At 40.9% G+C, this 25502-nt stretch overlaps 1 protein-coding gene across 1 annotated transcript in view; it reads left to right on the top strand.

The window, feature by feature from the left end:
* Nucleotides 1-1524: 1524 nt before the first annotated feature.
* LOC121943513 (protocadherin-16-like) overlaps nucleotides 1525-25502 on the top strand; it is a 90864-nt gene continuing 66886 nt past the window's right edge. Inside the window, exons 1-2 of the mRNA XM_042487034.1 lie at nucleotides 1525-1844; nucleotides 8371-10191. Of these exons, the coding sequence (XP_042342968.1) occupies nucleotides 8392-10191 (1800 nt within the window). The 5' untranslated portion in view covers nucleotides 1525-1844; nucleotides 8371-8391. The remainder of the gene's footprint in view (nucleotides 1845-8370; nucleotides 10192-25502) is intronic.

Here is a 25502-nt window from a genome sequence, read left to right as displayed (position 1 = left end):
TTCTGGTGTGACAGGGAGGCAGACAAGAAAAGTAAAATGTCACTGTGCCTGGTTATGATATTTGTGCAACTGCAATTTAGAGTGCAAAGAAAACAGAGTATTAAATAGCATGTTATACAAAAAATAATGTTTACAGATTGCATGAAATGAAGTATAAAGACAAAGTTGTGGAGTCAAAAGTAATTAACATCAGCATACTGAGATGTAAAGTGGAGCTGTACAGAAAACAAAGGTTTTCATATCTCTTAGATAACATAGTGCTGTTACATATTATCAACTCAAGTTCACTGTAGTCCTTAACTGTGTGTTTTGTCAAGCAGAAAAACTGTTACATTTCTTGTCTGTCATCATGTGCCTTTTTTGTTACAAATGTATTTTTTTCTGCAAACATGTAAAAAGCAATACATTTAAACTGGTGAAAACACTGAATAACACAGTTTGACATTACACATCAGTTTAATTTTGGCATTCCTCATTGCATATGAGTTGCTAACTACGGTGGTGGTGCAAACATGAGAATGGCCCTCTCTGGAACCAGTGTTTGGTTTGTCCATTCTTGGTTGCTGTAGAAACATAGGTGAGCAACATGGCCATCTCAGTAAAGGAGAAATGCCACAACAACACAACAACTCTTATTTTCAGGTGTTTACTATAGACACATAGGTATTTATGTAATTTCTGCTAATATATATTCCTAAATCCAAAATCTAGGCAGTTATTTAAATCCAAACTGGAATTCACCTTTAATCTCATAATTTATGTCAAAAAGCAGTGCTGCTGTTTTCTTTGGTAGAGTTATTCCAAAAGAATAAGATAAAATAAGATGAGATAAGAAGTTAAGATGTTAAGATAAGATAAGATAACCCTTTATAAGTGGCACAATGGGGAAATTTGCATTTTTTGCAGCAGCAGGGTGTGTACAAGATAAGCAAGCAAAAGAACAATATAACTAGTAAAAAAAACAAAGGTGCAATGGTAGGAAACAAGGTGCAAAGTCAACAGTTAAAAATATTTACATCAATTGCACATGGAAGATAATTGCACTTGGGAAAAATTGCCCTTTAGAATTAGAAAAAAAAAGAACAAAACATTTTCAAAACATAAAATGTAGGCTACATATGTTTTCCCAATAAAAATATGTGGCGCTCAACATTTCAGACCTCAACTCAACCTCAACCTAGTCTAAAACAGAAATGTGTTGCCATATTGCATTTTGCCACAGCAAACTATCTCAAATAGATAGTCTCAAAACTTCTTAAACTGTGAATCAGTGCAAGCATTGTTCCTGATTTACACTTCCCTTTTGCATAGGATGGTGGCACCAAAGTTCAGCAATAACCTGGCCTGCCTCTCTGCAGTCGGTGAGGCTCCTTGTGGCAGCCACAGCAGCAGCAGCAGCAGCACTAAAGAAGAGAGGAGCAGGAGGTTGCACTCCGTCACGTGTTGAATAAATTAGATTTGGAGAGGGACGTCCACCGCTCTGCTCTGCCCCACACTGTTTGCTTTCAGTCGGCGTGCTGCAGCAGTGTGTCTGCGACCAGACTAAAACAAAGTGGATGCCGTTGAGTCGATAACGTCCACCTGAAAAGGACGACAGTAAAGTTTTACAAGGCACAAGTTTGACTTTGAATCTTGTCGTCTGGGAAGAACTTTGAAAGAGCAAAACAGGGATTTAGCAAGAAACAAATTGCGTGCAACGAGGGAGAATCTCTACTGGCAAAGGATACAAGTCCTGAAATGGATTTAACTGTCACTTTGGACTTGATACGGGAGTACTAAGAAGAGTCTGGATATCTGGAAACTCGGCTTATCTTCTTTTATACGCAGCAGAGCAACAGATGAATGTGAGTATCCATCACAGCAGGTCACACATCTCCTCGCTCCTCTTGTAATCTGAAGCGATCAACTTTTCCATCAATGCAGTTCATCGAAAACACACTTTTTCTTTCTCTTGTTCTCACACTTGAAAACTCACTCGCTGATCCCCTGCCTGCAGTAGGTACTTTCTAGTGGAAGCTAATAAAAAACTCATACGTGACTTTGGACGTTTTCCTATTTTTGCAGACCGGTTTCCAGCTCTTTCATTTTTAAACCTTTATGTAGCGGCACAGTGATGCACCCTCGCATCTTTACTTTTAAAAGACACTAATTCATTTAAAGTCTGTTTCAGAGTTGCTTGAAAGAAACAGCCCCCAAAATATCCCTATAGATTATTTCTGCAACATTCAGGGACATATGGTGTGCTAGTTTTTTTTTTTCTTCATCTTTTACATGCAAACTGTCATACAGAAATGATGTTATCTGAGTCATAGCATGCAATGTTCTTTGTGTATTAAACAGAATTTTTGTGTAGGTAACATTGCACAGTGCATGCCAAGCTTGCGTGCACATTTTGAACAGCAGCCAAATATTTTAACTGCATGTCAGGTCGCACTTTTTAAAACCCCCTCTGAGACATTCCTCTCAAATTGGTCAACTTATGGAGTTATTTCATTGTCCTCCGAGTGCTGCCGCTGAGCCTTTGTGCCTCCCTCTTCCTTCACTGGAACGCATACCAAATGATTACCCACATGTCGGCACAGTTATTGTGGTGGCAGCCTTGTGTTCATTGACCGTGAAAAGGTGTTTCTTTCCCTCAATTAATAAATTAATTAAGTCTCCACTGGGTTCCATCACCGCGCACTTTAGTTGTGAGTGTGATGGTTGCCATGGTGCAGCTGTGTAATTATGCTGCCTTTTTTTTGACTTTAGACAAGACCAGTGCAGGCTCCTCCTTTCTTTTTTACTCCCCACCAGCCGTCAGTTTGAGTCGGATGGCGGAGTCCTGCTTTTGGTTAAAGTGGTGTTGTTTAGTTCGCAGGAGGGATGCACTATATTGAAATTGTTGCCGATATATAACGACTCATTTGGTCAATAACCGATACTAATATCGATATATATCCACTTTTTGGGGAAAATTATGAAACTTCCCTCCCCAAATTTTCTGACTGAATATACCTCCTTATTTGTATGCCTGCACGGAGTTTATCTATATTTTTTAGATGTATCTTCATTTATATACTTACTTATTTTATCAACTAAATTTTAGAGATGCATGCATGCATGTCATCTGTAATGGCGAATAATGAATCGAAAATTAAATATCAGTAATGGCCAACATGCTGATTTCTGCCGATATTAGATATTATTAATGTATTATTATAAGATATTATTAGATGTTATTTAGTTTTTTTTTATTGAAAAAAGTCAAGTTGAAGTCAAGTTTACTTATTTTGCAAAATGAATGAATATTACATGCACTGAATAGCATTGTCTCCATCTGCTGGCTGGCCATTACAATAAAAGTATGCACAACATGATGCTAATGCAACAACAGAATACTACAGACTACAGACTTAATCATTAAAATTGGGCGGGGAAAAAAATGTTGATATATCGTAAATGTCGTATTGGTTATCATCCGAATGAGTTTTATACATTGGCATATTGGATATCAGCAAAAATCCAATATTTCTTTCAGAAATGTTACCTGTGCCGTACAATATATTTTGTACTTGTTCACTTTGAATATGTATATATTTAAAAAAAAAAACGAAAAGAAAAAAAGGATTTGTCTTAATGGCAGAAAGCAGCATGTTGGCCAATTCCGATAATTCATTTTAAAGCCAATATCAGCTGATACCGATGATTTGCCGATTTTATCGTGCATCCCTAGTTAGGAGATGCCAGTTACATTATTGCTGCCAGTCTAATGAATACTTAAAATAACCTGAGGCTGACCAGACCCTAACCATATCCATCCCACTAAAGCCTTTTTGAATTTTATTGTCATCCATCCACCCATCTATCTATTATCTATCCATATGCTTAGTTTTGGGGCATTGCCATCAGTTTATTTGTTGATGTATCGCCTGTTTTAAACACTATTTAATTAAGTATGACATTTTAAAGACTAAGGTTAAGTCAGAAATTATAATTCACAGAGAAAATAAACAAAAAAGCAGCACTGATGGATAAAACCACCATACTTTGGACCTCCACAGCTTTTATTACAATCCAAGGATTATGTCATAAACCCTTGGTGCAGTGCATGAAGTAATCACTTTACTAGTCTTGTCTTTGTAGCTTGCATATGCTATTGATGAAGCTAGTGTTCCAGACTCCTAAAAAGGAATGAAAAACACAAGATATGTTTTTCCCAGGACGGCCACACCAGCACCACCCAGAGAGTTTCTTGCTGCCTTACATTTCTGAAAATTCCCTGGCTGCAGTTACTGCGGTTTGACTCATCTTCTTGCAGTGTCGTCATCATAATATAAGTCAAGTGTACGTCAACCATGGCGTTTGAGGGTGTTGTGCCAGAACGCTATCACCTCTGGAGATTGTTTTCTCATTTGTGACCAGCCTCTGGTGCCAAAAATAAATTATTTACATCTATGCTTGAGCAGGAAACTTAAACATGTTTTAAATCCCACCTGTTTAGAAATATTTAAGTGCAGGTCCACATAAGAGGTTAACTTTGACCTTAGTTTCAGTAATCATGTCCAAACTCTCCTTGCACCCCTGCTACTGTAACTCAATGCACATGTGTTTTTAATGATGCAACCACTAGTGCCCCCAATGCAATATCAGATGGTGTCATCTTCAAAGACATAAGGTGTGTGTTGTTTTATCCAGAACATCTTACACAAACAGCTGAACCAACCCATGCTGCTTGTGCTGTGGGAAAGAGATAATCCTTCTTGTCAGGGACACACAAAAACTTTGCCTCATCGTTAAAAAAGTAGCTGTGTGTTTTCCAAATACCGTGCTTGTTATGGCCAGGAAGTGCATGTGTATCTGAGGCCTGTGATGGCTTTCCCTGGCCTTTTTTCATGCCGAGGGGACTGACGTTTTAAAGACTAATGCAGGGCACAGAGACGCTGCACTTGTGAGAGGCAACAGTCTGGCAAACATTCAGGGCTTTTTATTTTGCTTTGTGCTCAGCCTGTCATCCTCATGTCCAGTCAATCTACAGTTCTGTCTGTGGTTTTCATTATGGCTCCATTGAGCCTCAGGCAGCCTGGCATGTTCTCGAAACCTCAGAAGTTTTCTTTGAGTTAACTGGAATCATGACATGGAATTAGAAGCTCATTTCATATAGCCTGTCGCTACAGTTGTCCCTCTTGGCCTGGTGGTGAAAATGATTTGGTTGTGTTAATTAAAGTATTGCAGCTGTACTACTGTATTTGGAGTCATGATTTTTGATGAACTGTGATAGATGTTACCCATTATCTGGGTTGCATTTCTTAAGATTAGAAATTCTGGTTAGATCAGGAAAGCATCTGATTTAATTCACATGAGGCTATCTCAAATATCATGTATGATTATAGTTCATGATTTAAGCTTAGGATAAGTATTTGATGATTATTCAATATCCTCAAGATATGTCTTCACAGATGAAATGATATAACTTGGCCAGTTTCATCTGTGGCAAATCTACTGTATTAACGATGATGTATCTTCTTCTCTACATAGTTGAATCATCATAACATTTCATGAGAGGTTTGGCATCCCTCTGTGTAATGTAGGTATTGGCTCATGGAGGAAGACAGCAGTGTTTGTTCAGATGTATTGTCTATTTTAGGTTTTGCCAAACCAAAGGCCTGCTTGTCTTGATCTTGTAGTGAAAGAAAGACAAATAGTACTCCTCAGATTCGAACAGTGAAAAATAAATAAACAAATGAATTTTCAGCAATCGTGAAAAATGAATATTGACACATTATGCCAAACGTGATCTAGACCACAGTGGAGAGGTAGAAAAATGCAGTCCCGATGGGCTTGGCATTCACTGCTGCCAGGGATTTTGATGCTGATTCCAGTCATGCTAGCGAAGTGCCCAGAATGATATTCAAACAGAGGTTTCATTCAACATGTAAATCCTGGAAACCTTGGATACGTTTGGTTGACTTGGTTTATAGCATTCAAAAGAAAGTGGGTCAATGCTATAGTTATTGCTAACAAAGGGATGTACATGCTTTATTATGCACAGGTTGTAGAAAAAAACCTTAATGGAGCTTTTACAATTGTGCAGATAAAATATTATAGTAGCCCTGCTGCAGGTACATGAGGGTTAATACTTCAGCAGTTGCATCATCTTAACAAAACTTTAACTACCAGCAGGAGGGACTCTCTATGATCTAGGACAATGATGCAAGGAAAACATCTGAATCCAAGCCACAATAGGATTGGCTTACGGAATGCAACAGCTTTTAACCATCAGCAGCTATTTTGAATTGTTTTTTCCGGATTGCTTTCCGTGAAGCCTGCACGAATAGGTTGTTACCTTTCTTATCCTGGCTGCTAACTGCCACACTCTTTCAGACATGAAACTCTCAGTGGTGAAGCCCTGGGTGGGTGACAGTATTTGTCATATATTTGGTGCACATCTTAGCTTCAAAGTGCAGACTTTTTTCTTTAACTTACTGAATCTTTTAAAACCATATGTCCTTCTTAGCCTGGTATTGTGCAATTAGCCTACCCGACTATGTCTGCTATATCCATTAGGCTGTTCTGCTCTGCAGAGGTCTTCCACTGTAGCTCAACCAGAGAGTGCATTATTTCAGTTGTGGCATTTGGACAAAGATTCTGGCCTTGAAAAGCTATCGTTTGTGCTTTGGAGAAAGCTTTTTAAAAGCGCATCCCCAGTGTTGCCGTAAAGTAAATCAATGCTGAGACTTAAAAGTTCAAGTGCTGTTAAGACTTTGAGGCTGTCATGGATGTGCTTATGTTTAAGCCAAGAACAGCACTCACAGAGCAACCCAAAGTATGTAATGGTAAATTTGTAATGCTCCTGTCAATTGCAATTGTTATAATCTTTAAGAATTAGAAATGAATGCAGCGAATCAATTCAGAATTCATTGTTATTCCTAAACTATTAACTTATCTTGAAGTTGAAAATATGTAACAGCATTGATTTACATGTAAAAATTCACAAGTAATGGCGTGAGGTTTCTCACTACTCACACTGAATTGAATTCAGACCAATTAATTAGTTAGCGTCGGTGTAGTGGGCTCTGAGTCACAGCAGACTGAAATTAGCCCCGCGATCTTGTGTGCTTATGGCCAACCTCCAGCAGCCCTCAATTACAATGCTGCAGAGCCAGAAAAAGGGGAGAGAGGTAGACTGCATGGAGCCCTTCAACTCTGCTGTACTGCTCTGTCACTCAAACACACTGTCACCACAGCGGCTGAAACAGATCGCAACACCATGTTCAGGGACTCATGGGAGGCATTTAGTGCATGCACACACACACACACACACACACACACACACACACACACACGCGCACACACACGTTATGTGAATGTTGCAAGTATCAGTTGCACCACTGGGGGGAGCCTTGAAGAACTTTCAATAGCTCTTTTGAGCTCCTCAAAATTTAATACAGTATAATGTGCCTCTGTATATATTTCCTTCAAATTAAAGCTGGATTTACTTCTCAAACAAGTCAAAGTAGTTATAAATTACACGAGTTTAGACAGAACCACAGACAATTGGAAGCCGCGCTCTTTATTTAATGAAAAAGACACAATAATTTTCTGTGTGCCAGACACTTAGTGGTTTTGGATTATTCTGCAGATGGTGACAGTCTTGTTGAATAATTTCCACATTGCTACAATGTGTCTCTCAGTCTCAATTACAGATCCAATGCAGTTGTGTAGGTCCATTGCCAGAGTTTGCCTATTGTTTATGCAAGGAATTCTGACACCCTTGCTACTTTTTGAATATCAATATTGAAATATCTCTCCCCTTGATTTAACACTTTATTATTGAAATTGATTCTCGGAAGTATTGAAAGAAAGATATGTTTGCTTGGGGAGAGTTATATATTTGAAATGGTTCTTGGATGAATTTTTCCAAACTGCTCACTCCATGAGAGCTAAATGTGGCAGCACACATAAATATTAAATCCACTTAGATGAGAGGGTAGTGCTGCTACGGTCGACACACTCGGTAGCAGTTTTTGCATCGTTTTAATTCGAGTTGAATTGCCACAGCCAAAGACTCCCTGTCTGAGGTAGTATGCTGCGGCCTGTGGCTTTGATGTTTCTTTAGCAAAGGAGAGTTTTCTGGTATGTAGGAGGAACAAGGTGTTGACTTATTAGGTGAACGAAGAAGTGTAGGAAAATGTTATGTGCAGGGTGTATTGTATGTGCCATGGTTGGGATCAGAGCACATAAAACATATGAGGAAGTGTTTAAGGCGTATACTTATTATTCTTAAACTAACTTAATCTGTATTTCAATGCAGGAATAATACATCTTTTTTAGTTCCTGCTGTTATGAGGTTTTGACATTGCTAAGCTTTTCCTCTTTGTGTGTCTTCAGGTTTAAAAAGAAGGAGCCAAAATGAAGACAGCTGCCAAGGGTTTTGGGAAGTCTATAATGGACCCTTTGCGCCGTGAGGGCTGGTGGAACAGAAGGATAGTGCTAATGGTGTATGTGGCCTTGGAGCTTGTAACAGTCCATTCACCTGTGGTCCTGGGGACCCTTGAGCTACAGCTAGATGAGGAACAGCCTGCAGGCACAATTGTAGGTGACATCAGTGCGGGACTGCCTCCCGGCATCATAGCATCCCTGTACTTCATCTCTGACCATGAGGGCACAGGCGTGGGCAGTGATTTGGACATAGATGAGAGCACGGGCATTATTAAAACCGCTAAAGTTCTGGACAGGGAACTGAGGGATAGATACAACTTCATAGCAGTCACCATGACAGGTGTGACTGTGGAGGTGACCATCAAGGTTAATGACATAAATGACCATGCCCCGATGTTCCCAAGAAAACGAGCCATGTTTAAAATCCCTGAGCAGACGGCTATCGGCACCAAGTTTCCTCTTGAACCAGCTGTTGATGCTGATAAAGGCCAGCTTACAACACAGGGCTACCTTATCAAGGACGGAAATGTTGGCCAAGCGTTCACTTTAGAGACCCGCAGGGGAAGCAATGAGGTTCTTTATCTTGACTTGGTGGTCAACGCCATTCTAGACAGAGAAAAACGATCCACCTATACTTTATCTTTAGAGGCCTTTGATGGTGGTTCCCCCAAAAGGACTGATCAGATCACATTAGATATTACTGTACAAGACATTAATGACAACGCTCCCATTTTCAACCAGAGCCGCTACCATGCCATAATATCTGAGAACCTCCAGCCAGGAAGCAACATCCTGCAGGTGTTTGCCACAGACGCTGATGAAGGAGACAATGGAATGGTGCTGTATGAAATCAACAGACGACAAAGCGACCCTGACCGCTACTTTGTCATTGACTCTCGCACTGGCATCATTACGCTCAACAAGCCGCTGGACTTTGAGATGAGGAGAGTCCATGAGCTAGTGGTTCAGGCGCAAGACAATGCGACCCAGCCGGAGGTGACCAATGCCTTCGTCACCATCCACGTCAGAGACTACAACGACAACCAGCCCACCATGACCATCATATTTCTCAGTGAGGATGGATCACCGAGAATCTCAGAGGGTGCGCAGCCAGGCCAGTATGTAGCCAGGATCTCAGTCACTGACCCAGACTATGGAGAGTATGCCAACGTCAACGTGTCGTTAGAAGGAGGAGATGGAAAGTTTGCCCTGACCACTAAAGATAGCATCATCTATCTGATCTGTGTGGACCAGATTCTGGACCGGGAGGAGAGAGACACCTACGAGCTGAGGGTGATGGCAACAGACTCGGGCACTCCTCCACTCAGGGCCGAGTCCTCCTTCATAATCCATGTGATTGACATCAATGACAACCCTCCTCTATTCGACCAGCCAGTGTACAGGCAGGTGATCCCTGAAGTGGTGTTTCCTGGGAGCTTTGTGTTACAGGTGACAGCTAGAGACAAAGACCAGGGGCCCAATGGGGACATAAACTACAGCATTCTGCAAGACCAAGGTGCTTACTACAACTGGTTCAGTATAGACTCCGTTACGGGGATTATCACCACTCTCTCCCAGCTGGATTATGAAAAGAACCCCAATCCCAGTATAACTGTGGTGGCAACCGATGGAGGGAAACCACCCCTGTCATCCACTGCTGTGGTAAACATTGTTCTCCAGGATATAAATGACAATGAGCCCGTTTTTGAGCGAAACTTCTACAATGTGTCCATCAAGGAGAACACAGCTCCGGGGACCTGCATTCTGGAGGTAGGTCATTTTTTTCAGATTTGTTTCATTAAGAGTTTGTGAATTGATTGATTTTTTTGAACACACTCCCACACTCCAACGCTGAGCTCATGGGAGAGTTTGAACTCAACTCGGGGGCAGTGGTGAAGTGCTTAACAAATGGAAATTTATTAGATAAATAGAGGAGAAATTTGTCAGACTTTGCTGATTCCTTTCATTCCTCTATGAAAAGTTATTTTTTAATGGTAAAACTGTTTAAATTGGACTGCCTAAGTGAGGATTTACCTGCAGTTTTAGGCCAAGATGATCTCCTCTTTGGCTGTCCTCGCCTTCACCTCTCAAAAGGTTTCCAGGGTAACAGAGGCAGTGTAAAGTCCTCTGTCAGCCCAGGCACAAAGGGGGTTTTCACATATTCACAGGCAGAGACAAATTCAGGGCTTTATTCAAAGAAATAGATGTCACTTCACTCTCAAAAGGCACCTTAATTAGGCTAGTTGAGCGTGAGAAAAAATGGCTATAGACGACAAGATGAATTAAAGTTAGGACAAATTACAGCACTGCGACAGTGACTACGGTCCTGTGTCATTAAAACATATTGTTTCTCAAGTTCTTTCTGGCGATCTTATTAAAAAGCCAGCTCTTGCTAAAGGCAACTCATCAGTTGTTTAAATAATTCAAGTGATTTCTCAAATCAGAAAGCTTTTTTTTTTCTTTTTACAAGTATAGACTTTCATACAAATTGAATTTCACAAGTGTCTGCAGAAGTATTGCATGGATCAAGGAGTTGGATGTAGAGTGCAGTCCAGACAGAGGGCTTAGCCGACGGGATCTTGGCCCAGGGTTTGGCCTTGGGAGAGGGAGGGGTGAAAGGAGACGCAGGCCTTACCGCGACTCCTGGCCTGAATGTAGAAATAGAAGCTACGAGGGCTTCTTGTGGGAGGTCCCCTAATTATAAATCACAGGGACCACAAGGATAAAGAGAAAGGGGAATGTACCGAAATTGATTATGGAATTTGGAAACTGAACCAAAGAATAATTAAAAAAATGTATGTTTTGGACAACTGTAAAACTCTACAATCACTCTTTCCAATGCGGGTGGAAGTTCATGTTCTATAAAAACATCTGAAAAGCGTTTTTTTTTTCATACTTAGCGACGGTCAGAGTTTTGTCTTTGCTCTGCATTGCCTCAAAAAGCTTTACCTACCTGCTCTCAAGCATCTCTCTGAGCATGACATGTTTGATCAGTGGCCTCACAGGGTCCAAGTATGAAGTATTTCTTTAAAGCCACTGCTCGCTGGCCTCTCTTGAGCAGGCCTGGATGCTTCAGACGTGTGTTTGGCGGGCCATGTGAGAACAGACTGCTTTTACTCAGGGTGCCAGTTCTACATCCAAACATCTCAGCAAGACATCTGATGGCTGCTTTTTTTCTCTGCAGATGAAATCCCCAATGTTACCCTTTTTTTCCATACACAATTCTATCAAAAAAAACTTTACAATAAGGGTATTGTGATCATTAATTCAAACGTTTGAAGTGGCTTGATTTATTTATTTTTGCTCTGCAGGTCACCAGCACAGCAGTTCATGATTATTTTAATGTAGTCTGGCTCCATGGTGCTGTGCTGTGCCTGTGATATTTTGTCACTCTCTGCTGTACATCATTTGCTTTATGGATGACTTTAAAATTAGATGTGGGGGGGGTCACTAAAAATAAAGACTTAAGCCAATTAACGGCAATCACTCTTGTGTTTCAATATGCAAGATCTACTGCAAAGAAAATAGGTCATCTTTGAGGGAGGAAATCAAATACGACATGAAAAACAGCATTTTAAAAACCATAAGCTGCATTGTGGAATGTGTTTCATGAGCCACTACTAATTCTAGTCTCCATTATTAGTTTTCAAATTGTGTCAAATTACAAATTTACAAGTTTTCTGGATGACGTAGAAGTCAAATATAACTGTTACACTACAGATTCGATGCCATGAAGGAGCCACAATACTAAAAATAGCATGCTATACTCCTTGCATTCATCTGTGTGATCCATTTATAAGGAAAAATATTTTCTGTTGCACCCTTTTTTGTCTCAGTTTTACACTGTGGATTGCTATCATGCTATCATGCAAGAATTACACTGTAGTCTGCCAGTGTATGCTTTATTACAAATGTGTGGAGTCTTCTCAAAATAATAGAAAAAAGGAAAATCATTACTTCAAGGTTATTAATTAGGTCATTGAGCATAGATGCTTTTGATCCCTAACATGGAGGAAAGAGAGTGATACAAGATGTCATTAGGGATAATGAGGCACGTCAGCCAGCCTTAATATCTCCAAATTCAGTAAAGCAAAGCCCGGTTGTCTTGGCTTCAAGAGTTATTTGCCATTTACTCTCCTTTGTGTTATTTCACTTATGAAGTAATGAAGCTTTCCAGTTGGTTATGTCAGAATGTTGCTATGGGGAATAATTTACACCTCATATCATTGTGGTTTTTGGTTGGATTGGAGTGTGTCTCCATAAAGAATTGTCCCTCTGTCTGTTTCGGGGGTCGTTCTGGCTCCAGTAGAAAGGCGAGAGGGGGTCTCCAGGCAGCTGAGGGGGAAATGAGCCCTGACAAGCGCTGGCATGAGTGGCGGAGGTGACACGAGCAGGGGGGCTTCCTCGTCTGTCTGTTGGTCTATCCCTCTCCAAATTCTTATCTGATTTCACTTCATTTCTCATTAGCTGGGTGTGAGGATAGGCCAGGCCTAATTTTTAAAGCGACCTCCCCCATGTTTGTGACAGAATGGACCGCTTGTCAGCGCTGCAGCCCCCTTTAGCAACATGAGAGGAACAGTGATTGGAGCGAGTGAAGGAGCAAACATTTTGCCTTTTTTTTTCTTTCTTGAAGCTGTAAAAACAAACTTTTGTGTCTATCAGTTCCTTTACCGCCCAAATTGCTTCCTGTCTCAGTGATGTCTTGGCAACTTTTTGACTAAACACATCACTTCCCTTGAAAAAACATTGGCGATATTGTGTAGGATTGTTATGCTTTAGCTAGAATTTCTTATGAGCAACAATACTAAAAGCTTGCTAGCCTTTACTTGAGATAACTACAGATGCAGAGGCTTTTTAAGCAGTGTAACTTATAGCGCCACTCAAATGTATTCATTATTTCACTGAATTCTTTGAAAGGCAGGCTAGTTGAAAGAGATACCTCAGTGAAGTGCCACTCTGAATCACTTCTCCACTCCTGCCAACATAAAAGCAACCAGTCCATGGGGAAAAAAGAAAACTCATAATTGCCCTGGAGAGAAAGTGTGAATGATTGAAAGAAGGTATTTCTTTCATACTAGTCTTTCAGTCTTTTTTGTACTTTAGTGACCACCCACTGGTGACCACAGGCAGGTGCTAATAACACCTTGAGCCATGGTGTCTTTGAGCTGTACCTGATGAAAAAATGTGGCGTATGGTGTAATAATTTTCCTATTCCAGCAATGTTCATATTAGTCCCTGCAGTACAGTCAGGATAAATATATGTTTTTCACTGTTTAATTGCTAGAGTTGCTTTTGTTCTGCATCCTCAGTCAACTTAGGAAAGCCTGCATTGTTGAAATACACTTTGCTCTTCACAATCTCTGCCACTATTCTTTTGTGTGTTCAAGAATGCCTACTTTACATTCCCTGTTGAATAGACTCATCTCTTCATGTTAAAAAATGAAAGCTTATTTAGAAAGTTACTCTGTGACAGTGAATCGATAAAGTTGTCAAGCAGGGGCGTCAATTGGGATTTTAAGCAGAAGTAAGTTTGCTGTTGTCTGGTTTATTTAAAGATATACTATGCAGGATTATCTGGTTTGTTTAAAGATATACTTTGCTTGATTTTCTTAACAAAAATGTACAGATATACGAATGAAATTCGTCTCAGTCACCACTTATGATCCACTAAAAGTATGTGGAGGTGTATTTTTCTGCTGAGACTTTGCCTCTATTTTCTGATTTTCTTCTTATTTTTGCTTTGGATGTTCATGGGTGTGTGCTCCCACCAGTGCTTAAATGAGATTGGGTCTTTATGAAAAGGTAGCGATCAGGTGTCAGTGTAAGCAGCATGCATCCAAGAGAAACACCGCCAAAAATACACAAATATGGTGAGGCAAAACACCAAACGAGTGAATCTGAGGTTGGCTTTTACCTTTCATTTTCGCCAGCGATCATGTTTACATACGGAGTTTCCTGCATAGTATACCTTTAAACAGTTAGGTAAATTTTGAAAATTGCAACATTTATGTTTTGTACTACTCTGCACCCTTCCAATGTTTTGCTGCAAATTTTACACGTTGGCCACAATTTCTAACAGTTCTCAGTGTAGTGCTTAAAAATTGCTCAATTTGACTTTCACTTAAACTAATGTTCTGCAAAACTGCCTTGTAAAGGGCAGTGAAACTTCAAACAACACCTCATTGCTCTACACTGGCTTTACATTGCCACCTTTTCTCTCTGTGACGCACTCAGATAACCAGAAGAGATGACTGGTGATGAGTGAAATTGCCAGTTTCAGTTTGGCATTTTGATACACAAACCATGTCATCGCTTCTCGCCAGACATTTCTCTGGGGACAGTTTGTGTCAAATGAAATGCTCCCTTGTCTGTTTTAATACCAGACTTGTTGGTCTCCCCATGAGATTGGTTAAGCTTGAGGCAAGCTGACTCTGCTTTTGGTCTCCTCTGTTTCTTTTTCCTCCTGCTAACTACCAAGCTTCATTGCGGCTCTGCGGTGTAACAGTATTTTCAGAGACTGGTAAAATTGCAGGAAACTGGATGTGCTACTTAATGTGTTCGCAAATGTAATACTTCCTTGAACACTTACTCCTGGGCCTAGCAGGGGCACTGAAGCGAACATAAACACTGATGTACATCTGGATAGAGTGTGGGTGTTCAGGTCAAAGTTGCTGCGCTTGAGACAGCCGAGCGCATTTTATTGTGCTCAGACGTCCATCATCAAATCCGCCGCTTCTCTCTTTCCACCAGCACAGGAAAAGGAGAAGGCTGTGGTAAAACTTTTAATGTTATATGGTTGAATACAGAAGCTGGGAGGAAATACTGTTCATTATTAAAAAACCAAAGCTGTGGGTGTTTGAACACCAAGCTGTGAAACAGAATAGAAGGACCACTGAAGTGTAAATGCTGTGTTTGTTTTAGAGCTTTTGTTCTTGCATATAGAATGTCAGAGAGTAACTAAATTCTGTCGGTCCATCACAGTTTTTCAGAGCCCAGGGCCATGTCTAAAATTGTTTTGTTGTCTGACCAAGAGCATAAAACCCCAAATATTTAATGAAAACGATACAGAATGGAGAAAAGTAGCAAATTATAGCATTTGTGAAGCTGGAACAGGAGAATATTTGGCATTTTTTGATAAATAACTTAAAGGGTGTGTCATTTATCAAAATGTGCTGTAGACTGGCTAATTGCATTTGTTTTAGCAGTAGTATGTTTGATGAATTGCTTTGGGGTAGTGCCTAAATTATCATCAATAAATACTTTGTGTTTAAGACAGGTTATATATTTTTGCTCAAGCTTTTGAAATATGTAAGATTGTTGCTGTGCCATACAGGTGCAACATGCAGCCGTGATATTTAAAAAAAAACGTAATAAAAATTTGTTGTTGGTAGCTGATCGTTACATGGGTGCTGAATGGTAAAGCAAGCAGTGTTTACAGGCCCTCAGGGTGAGTGTATAGGGTCAGCACAGGCTGTGATGTAGCAATGCAGAGTGTGAGAGATGAAAGTCTGCTGGAGGGGTTTCCTGCCCACATCTGGCGAGGAAGTAAGATGGGCTTATATGGGCTTCTCAAGGGACAAGAAATTTCATTAGTTCAGTCTGTCGGCTAGACCGTCTGCTGCAGGTGAGGTCGACCTCTCTGCACTGCTTCTAAGTTTCTATGAAAGGGTGTGAGTGCGGTGAAAGGAGAGACAGAGAGGGAGAAAGCAAACAGTCTAGTCTCCAGAGGGACAGTCAGCCCCTGGCAGCTGTGACACAGCTCCGACTCAGCAGCTGGATCCAGCTGTTGATCCCTCCCCTGACTCTAAGGGGTGGGATCTCCTTCACTCTTCCTGTCTCTTTGTCTCCGTTTGTCTCTCTTTGCTCTTTCTCCTTGTCCGTCCAGACTTCTTATCTCTTCCAACTTCCTTTTCCCACACTGCTGCATCCCCTCTGTGATCCAATTACACTTCTTCACTTCCCCCTGTTTCCCTCCGGAGTGGCGACAAGTGAATCGGAGCAGGTGAGAGCAGCACATCTGCCTGCGTGGAGACACTTTGGCCTCCCTGGAGTGACGCTAACACACTGCCTTGTGGGTCCCAATCGGACCGGACCCAGGCTTATCCAATTTGATGATGCAAGAAAGAATTGGGTGTAAATTACCAACAGAGTGAAGTCAGACTGCAGGTGTGTGTGCCTTCACAGTCATGTTGTGTCACAGTGTTGCATTCAGGCTCAAGAGGAGCACTTTTGCTTGACCCTGGTAAATAGAGACAATTATTCACTTTGCCTCCCTCTTCCTTTGAGACGACTGAGTATAGGGGGGCAGTAGACTGAGAGGCTCGCTGTGATGAGGGCTGCCAGGCCGTCTGTTCTCACAGGCCGTGGTCCCCCTGCACATGTGCAAGGCAGTTGGCGCTGCTAAACAAGCTGGGCATCAGGAAGCATCATCTGCTCGTGATATTCATCCTGTTCCAAAGCAAATCTGTGCTAAATCATCCATCCAGTCCCCTGCTGTCCATCAGAAGCCACCAGACCGGAAAGCAGACGCTGAGTGACAGCCTGCCAGGTAACAAAAATCAGTAACCAAGAAACTAGGTCCCAAACAAATCGCAACAAATCGTTTTTTTTTTTTCAGTGCGACAATGAAGTGCAGGTACTGTAATGGCAGGTAGTCGTCAATGTGTTGTATTTTACATCCATGACAAAACTGCCTCTTCCTAGAAAAGCATGCACTATATATACACAGCCCCAAAATATCCTAACCACTGAGCAAATTGTCTCCATATCCAGAACTTGACTGTTACAAAGAATGCATCGCTTTAGCCTGCCAGCAACCTCAGCCCCCCCTTTTGCTCCAGCCTCGCTGCTGCACTGACTGCCAGTTGAAATAACGATGGAGAAGAATGTTACCGAGCCCAACAAGCTCATGGAAAGTGAGGAGCGCTCAGTTACAGGCCGCGTGGTCAGATCATCCTATTTCTGTTCTTGCTTAGATCAAGTTTTGGTTTATAACCAGGTCTGATTGGGACTGTGAAGGTGGCCGTGTTAGAAATAGGTTATAGTGTTTCAGGAAAGAGATGGTAACATGCAAAATACAAACAAGGCCAGAGGACAAGTTTCCGTAGCAAGGGCTCTCTCTCTGTGTGGTCAGGAAAATGTGGGACCCACACTGACACTGTTAGAGCAGGATGTTGTGCAGATGCTTGTTAACAGTAATGATGCTGTGAAAACTCTCAGCTCCCGTGTGGACCAAATTAGTGCTCAGGGCCAGGCATTGAACCTCAGTACTTTGCCTGGACTGACTGAAATGTAACCAGTGTTGCGAAAATGCTTACTCAGGTTGTATTCTCCTTTACTTTTCCCCTGATCAGACAGTTTTTAGATTTAAATTATTATTTGGACAATCTGAGCCAGCATACTATTCAGCCATAGTATTTGTACAATTGCTTTTTTTTAAGACAACATTAACATGTCAGACGCTTGGCACTTTTTTTGGAGGAGAAAGTTATTTTCTCGCATTTTCTTGAAAAACAGTTGTTTAAATTAAAGCTATTTTGTTATTTTGATATTGTATTTATTTAACCCTTTAACACCTGAGCAAATTGGCTTGGTTTCTTTCAAAAACATGGGAGGAAGGCAGTGAGCAACAAAAGAAATTTGCAAGAAATTTGTCAAAAGTACAAGAAAATCACTTGAAAATAAGTAAAAGAAAGCAAATAAAAAAGAAAAAGAAGGTACAAATATTTTTTTAAAAAAACTATAGTAATTCTGTAATATGATTTTAAATATGCATTTATTAGAATTATAAATATTGTTTTCCCCAGCTTTTTTTCTCCTATTCCAGAAATTCTCCCTATTTTGAAATAACTACTAATTTCTTGCAATTTGTGGAACACTTCATACCAAGTTGCTCTTTTCCTTTTTTTCCACATATGTTTGAAAGAAATCGCACTAATTTGCCTGGGGTTCAAAGATTTGAATTCTTGTGAAAGTGGTCTGAACATAGCACAAGAAACGTAAAGTCGATCCAGATTTCAAAGGGTTAAACAATACCCAGCCTTAATTGTGCTGAAATGATAATTTTATTAATGAATTATGATTATTATATTATTATTATAATGAAAAAAAAATTGGCACTCGATTCTGACTCTATTCTCTTGAGTGGGTCATTTTTTAAAATCTCTGCAAGACAGAGAGGCAGATAGCAAAGGGAGCGAGCGACAAACCACACGGAGAGGGAGGTTTGTGTGGAGAGATGCTGCACTTTTACATTGCGGTTACCCAACGTTGTCTGTCTTGGCTTCAGACAGAGAGGCACCCAGGCCTGCTCCAACCAGACTCCCAGACTGTGTGCACCGACACTCCATGGTGGTCCACCCTCACACTGCTGGTTGCGTATCTTGAAGCCTTCGCCACATCTCCCAGAAACGCCCGTCTTGTAATAAGGGAGGACATCTGTTATGCCTTATCTAGTCTAAGGTATTGCATTCACCCTGCGAGATTAGTCGTAATAAGGAGACAACTGCTTAGCTTAACGCTGCCTTCCTCTGAGTGTGAGGAGGTGATTTAAAGATTTAGCGGGGGAACTAATTACCACAGGGTTGCGTACCTCATCAATAAGGCTAATTTGGTCGGGTGCTGCAGAGTTTATGTTGAGAGTGGTGTGCTGCTTCTTTTAACCAGCGTGTTGAAAGGCCAAATCTTTGTTTAGATTGTTGTGTATAGCCTGGTGCTGTGAGGAGCCTGCAGGCAGCTTGGGGAGCGGTGGGACTCTCTGCTGTAATTAGGTAGGGCTGGTATGCAGGAGTGCAGGACTCAAGACGTGTGATGTGGTATCAGGAAAGGCGAACACAAAGCCAGGCAGTGGGTTGTGTGTGTGTATGTGCGTGTAGACGGGGTTTTGGGGTGGAAGAAATTCTCTAATCAACACCCTCAGTTACTCCCAGATTTCTTCACAAATGTGGCTTGTGAGCTTCAGTGATGGACAATAGCAAAGTACATTTTCTTAAGCACAGTTTTTCAGTATCCATACTTTACTTGAGTATTACTTTTTTGGAAACATATTACTTTGACTCCACAATATTTGAAAGACTATTATTGTACTTTTGATTCCACTACATTCCTACGAAGATTTGCTTTGAAGGCAGCGGGTAATTTTTTTTCTTTTTCTAAAATGCAAAAGTCAATAAACTGCGATCTTGCAGTTTTGCGTGTGGTTTGTTTGTTGAAGGACAGCACCAGGTGACTATGTAACATAAGGAGCATGAGTGCGCTGATTGGGTGGGTGAGAGAGTTGGTGGGTGGGTCTGTAAAAACAACTGACTGTCATGCGGGAGTCCAGGGTTTGCTTTCCCTGATAATGTGAGGGTTTTTTTTCTACACCTTACAACATGGTTCTTTTGTCTAAACCTAACCATCCATGACTTTGTTGCCTAATCTTAACCATCGTGACGGTCTGGGTAGGTTGCCATGTACTAATGTTGTGTAAACTAAAAACTTGTTGCATCATCCCACTATGTGCATTTGTTGACATCACTGCAACGGCTCTGTTTACTGCACATAAACTTCATCACAGCCCACAGGAATTCACCATCCAACTTGAGAAAGCATGTCAATTTGTGTCTCTCTGGACATTTCTAGGCTTTACAGCATATCCAACAAGCTTTTCATTCTACAGGTTCTACATGCAACTCATCGCATTCAGTGGGTTGTTCTTCAGTCAACAGTTTCTGCAAATGTATTGTGACAATATACAACAATGTGTTGAGGTAAAAAAAAATATTTACTTTGAATACTTAAGTATTTTTACAAAGCAAGTTCTCCAGTACTTAAGCAAGTAAAAAAATTGACTCAGCAACACTTATTTGTATTGGAGTAACGTTTGGAAAATCTATACTTTGACTCAAGTAAGAGAGTTGTGTACTTTATCCAACACTGGTGAGATCTAAAGTGTCAAGACAGGGGACTCAGATACAGGGAAATTCATGAAGCTCATGATTTTGTCTGCCCATGACTAAACTTTAGTAATGCACATCAATGCTCTGCACCACCTCTCCATTCCAGCATAGACTGAAGCTCGACATGCAGCCAATCTGATTCAGAACCATATTGACTTGCAGCACCTTGGAATGTGAGGCGAAAAGTACTGAGCTTACGTTTTTGTGTTTTCACTGAGTGGCCTGCGCACACTGTACAGAGACTTAAAAAAAATACTTTATGATTAGGTGCCCAGAAAAAGTATGCATTGTCTGCAGTGGCCTCGGCAAAATCAACTCACCACTCATATCGATGCAGACAAGGAGTCAGTCAGTGCAGTAGCTGGGATAATGGAGAAACAAGTTGTTGATGCTTTCAACAAGCCTATTCATCATCGCCAGGGCTGAAGGCATCCAGACATCTGGTTTCAGAAGCTGTCTCCAGTCAAACCTGGCTGTGTCTTTATAGAGAATCCCTGGAAGTGATGCACAGTATATTCTATGAGATCCCTGATGCAGCTACAAAAGCATCAAGTCCCAGTTGCATTTCTGTAATGTGCTAAATAATACTGTATCATCACCTTTGGATCCATCTGTCATTTTTTTTTTTTTTTTACAGCCGAGTAACCTTTTTAATCACCTGCTCTGTCACTACTGCTGCAGAAACTGAATGCTTTTAAGAGGTTTATTTTTTTGTGTCACAGTTTTGTGGGGGCTTGAGTGCGACCATACTCTCATGTGGTGGGCAGTGTTTCTCACATACGCGCTCGTTGAAGAGGTCTGTAGGGTTGTGCAGATGTGAATGATGTTGGTTTGCAGATCTTTGGTTTGATGCCTGGAGAGAACTAAAGAGTCACCTGCTGCCAATTTTTACTATCAACAACTTATTGCTTACAGGGCTTGATTAGCCCAGACAGTGGATATGATGATTAATGTTGCAATTTTCCTTTTGTATGTGAACTCACGGCATGCTGCAATAACACAAGCTCATTCAAAGATCTGCCTTGAACTGGATAGTTTGACTTTTTAACTTTTTAGCAATTCAGGAAAAGTCAACAAATAGATGCTTGATTGTTTGGTTTCCTCCCTGTGTCCCATTCACAGCATTCGAGTACTCCCAGTCTTTTGGTCCCTGTGCAAGTTTTGCTCAAGGGGTCCTAGGTTTCAAGAAAAGGGGAGAGAGATACACAGGTGACATTTTCACTGAAAATTTCCTCGTCCATATGTGCTGAACTGAGCTGAACTTTCAACTTTTCAGTCATGGGTTTGTTGATGTCAAAGTCATGATCATAGTCTCTTGACAGATTGTCCAACACTGTGAATACAAGGCGCAGGCAGTTTCATCATCACAAGTATAACAAAAGCTTTGATTAAAAATGAATACTGTTTTCAACCCAGGGGGAAGATGAGAGATGTTTAAGTTGATTTTGACAACATCTGAATCGTCTCCTGGGCTACATCCAGTAGACGTGTGGTCTCCTTAGGAAACAGAATGTTTGATAATAAGGTTGAGATGTAGAGGCTCGTACTTACTGTGCTGCAGGGTAGATAATACCCTCGTGCAGAAATGCTCATTTAGTGGTCCTGATTTAATGTAAAAGCTGCTACAGTGCGTGTTGGATTTTAAAATTGTAAATTATGATTCCAGTGCATCTCTAAAATGTAACCCTCAGTGCTGCGAGCATCTTGTAATGTGCATGGTTGTCCTTTCTCCTGCATTAGAGATGTCACTCATCAGTGTGTCTGAAAGAAATAAAAATTAAACATTCTATCTCTAACTCTACAACACATTTCATTTATACCACTATATGTAATTTGAGCGTTGGAGCTTTAGTTTGAGAAGTTGAATGCACTGTCGCAGTGCTTTGGCAGTCACCTTTTCAGTGAACAATAATGGACTGAGTATCATGACCGTGCAGGGTAAGGATGAGAAAATAATTAGGCTCCTTTTTCTGGCTTTAAATCGCAGTCATTTTCAGTCAGCACTCTTCCCCTGTCTCCATTCCTGTCATCGCTGCTACTGCACCATTTTTTATTTATGGCGCTTCCTTTCCGTGTTTTTTTTTTATCTCAAGCATACTAATTCTACACTCTAATAGGCTTAGTGATATCTATGCCATTTCTATTTCATTATTACCGTGGATTCATCCTTGAACCATCGCCTCCACTTAATATGAAATAAACTGCACGACAGTCTTCTGCTCATGTAACCTTTCTGCCTTGACAAGGTGCAACATTTTGTCCTTTAAGAAACCACGATTTAAGAGTAAAGTCAGTAAAAGTTTTGTGCCGCCTCGTTTTATTTCACTTCTGAAAGGAGGGCTTTCTTCAGGAACCTCCTCTGAGCCTCTCTCCCTCCTGCAGTTCTGTAAATGACTTGTAAACAGGCTGTTTAAGTGTGAAGTCACCCTATGCCCTGTTGCTTCCGCTCTTTATTCATCACACTTGCACACATATGCATAGAAGTATGGTGAATGTTTTTGCTAAAGAGCCGGGGGAAGGGCACCTCCTCTGTTTGGGGACTGGGCTAGCCTCTGACAGTTATTTGTGCAGAAGAGAGGCATGAGAGAAATTATTCAGAAAGAAAAAACATTTTCATTCAGCAGTTTAAAATGTAGTTTGTGATTGATTGTCTGTGATTTAAAGTTTAAAAAATAACATAATGATGCGATAACATTTAAAAAGTGACTGTTTAGGCTTATCTCTATATAGCTGAATAATTGTTAATAAAGTTTGAGGTTTGAAATTCGAAAATTGGCCAAATGAGTAAAGACAAAATAAGCCAGGAAGATGCTGAGATAAAAACTGAGCAGAAAAAGGACGGTACTCTGACCTGCACTCTTGAAATACTAAATCAGGAAAGTGGAAAATGATTGTAACAAATGGGGAATGCGGAAGGAAGAAGATTGAGAAGAAAGCAGATGTTGAGAGGGAAGAGGTGGCGATTTACCTCATGCAGTGTGTGCATGAAAGTGGTGTGTAGATATAGCTCGAGTGGTGGTTTGTTACCATGGTAATATTGGGAAACGAGGGAGGTGTAAACAAGAAACCTCATCTATTCCATGGACAAATAATCATCCCAAGTGCTGTTTTCTATTATGATTGTGGAGGAGTATCAATGTGCGAGGACAGCCCCTAAATGAATCGTGGAGAGGTGAACTCACGAAACCTTGAAAACTCCTCTGCCGGTACAAACACAGTTGTTTAAGTTGTTTTTTTTGAGGTACTGGCCTGTTAAGAGTTAAGCTGTCCTTTTTCCAGAGTTCACTGATGTTTCTTTTTGGACTGTCCTGCTGTCTCAGCTATCGCACAACATTATCAACACATTCAAGAGGTCTGGGGAACATGTAGCAGGGTCTTAGGATGTTTGTTTGGAGACAGAAACATCCCAATCTCTTGGCTAGTGAAGGTACATTTATCCTGGTGTATAAACACTGAGTATAAACTGAGCTATCAGATGAATCTATATTGTATATCAACCGAGGGGGTAGCGGAGGACTGAATATGTTTATTCAACATGTTCGCCCTCCTCAATCCCCCATTCAGCCTTGCATGTTGTCAGTGGCGGGGCCTCTGCATCTGTCATGGAGAACAGACATGCGGGAGAGTTCACAAGGCCTCCTCTCTCCCAAACTCCAGCGCTGTTCAGATGTCTTTGTCCATGCTTTTTGTCTCGCTGCAGGGACTTCCCTCTCAGCTCTCCTGGGTTCTGATAACACATCCGGGGCGTCCTAATGAAGTGCCAGCATGATTAGATTCAATATGCCCTTCTTTTTTCACTGGGGAGGGAAGAGCTATCAGTCTAAAAAACACTTCCCTCCAGAAACAGACTTATCCCACACCTACATCCCCGTGTTGCCTGGAGCTGCCACACTGTTCCAGCGGTTCGGTCTTTATCTCCTACAAATGGGCCATGTAAAGAAACACGCACAAATCTGTTATCTCAGACTGGACAAAGCCCATGTGGGCACTGTGGCATCAAGTAAACACTCAAGCAGAGCTTTCATTGGACAGATGGGAGTCTGTCTTAGAAACGAGGATGCATTTGCTTGAGATCTGAAGTTTGTAAAATGGCTAAAAAGTAGGGCTGTCAAATGATTCATTTTTAAAATTGCAATTAATCGCAGAATTTCAATAGTCTATTGCAATTCATCACATTTTTTTAAATAACATTTTAAAATTCCATTATTTTGCATTATAAAACATTTCTGAAATTGATATTAACAAGGTAAAGCAATTAACAAGGTTAAGCAATGTGCAATGTTTCCTAGCAGCTTTGAGATTTTTCCTCTTCTTGAAGCCGAAGCTCTTGCATAACTACATAATATCTGCGAGATACATTAAAATAATTTATAGTTTACAGTCATTAAAAGGCCTGTAAAATATAGACAAATTGTGGTTTGTAAGGGGATGAGAGGGGGATGAATTGTGCAGCAGTTTGCGTGCCAGTGTGTTCTTTTCCCAGTCTGGGAAGGTAGGACAAAGCTGCAGGATTTGGCCAGTGTTTGTGCAGAAGGAGAAGGGATGCATCAAGATGAGGCCAAAGCACACAAGCTGAAAATATTTTTGGCCTGGACATACAAGAGACAATGCTTCAATCATGTCAGATCCATACCTAGAGACTGGCAGGGTCTGAAGGCTGTCCATGACTTAATTGACCTTTGTCTTCAGTATTAGTGCTTATGACTGGTTGAAATCATAAAATTGGCGGACTAATCATATTATGTGACAGGACAAGTACTAAAATATAGAATCTTACTGGCTTATTTGATACAAAGCACCCTACACACTTTAGCAAAGAGAAGACAACTTAACAGTCTAAATTCAGTGTGTTGTCTATGGTGTTGCCGTGTCTCTTAGTGGCCAGTAGGTGCAGATAGACGAACTGAGTGCTAACGAGTGAGCAAAATTTTCTATTTTTTAAGTTGTAGATGACTTGAGATGATGGGGGGACTCCTGCAGTATTTTGCACTTGTCCACATCCGATTTTGGCTTGGGCTCTACCCCGAAGGGAAATGAGGAATGATCTCCTTTAGGTCACAGGCCATCATTATGGGAATAAGTATATGAGGAAAGAAGTACTTACAAAAACTGTCCCAGTGGATATTTTGTGTAGCTGTGGCG

This window comes from Plectropomus leopardus, chromosome 5 (assembly GCF_008729295.1).
Source record: "Plectropomus leopardus isolate mb chromosome 5, YSFRI_Pleo_2.0, whole genome shotgun sequence".
Lineage (NCBI taxonomy): Eukaryota > Metazoa > Chordata > Actinopteri > Perciformes > Serranidae > Plectropomus > Plectropomus leopardus.
Note: the sequence above shows the minus strand (reverse complement) of the source record. Positions and strands in the feature narration are given on the sequence as shown.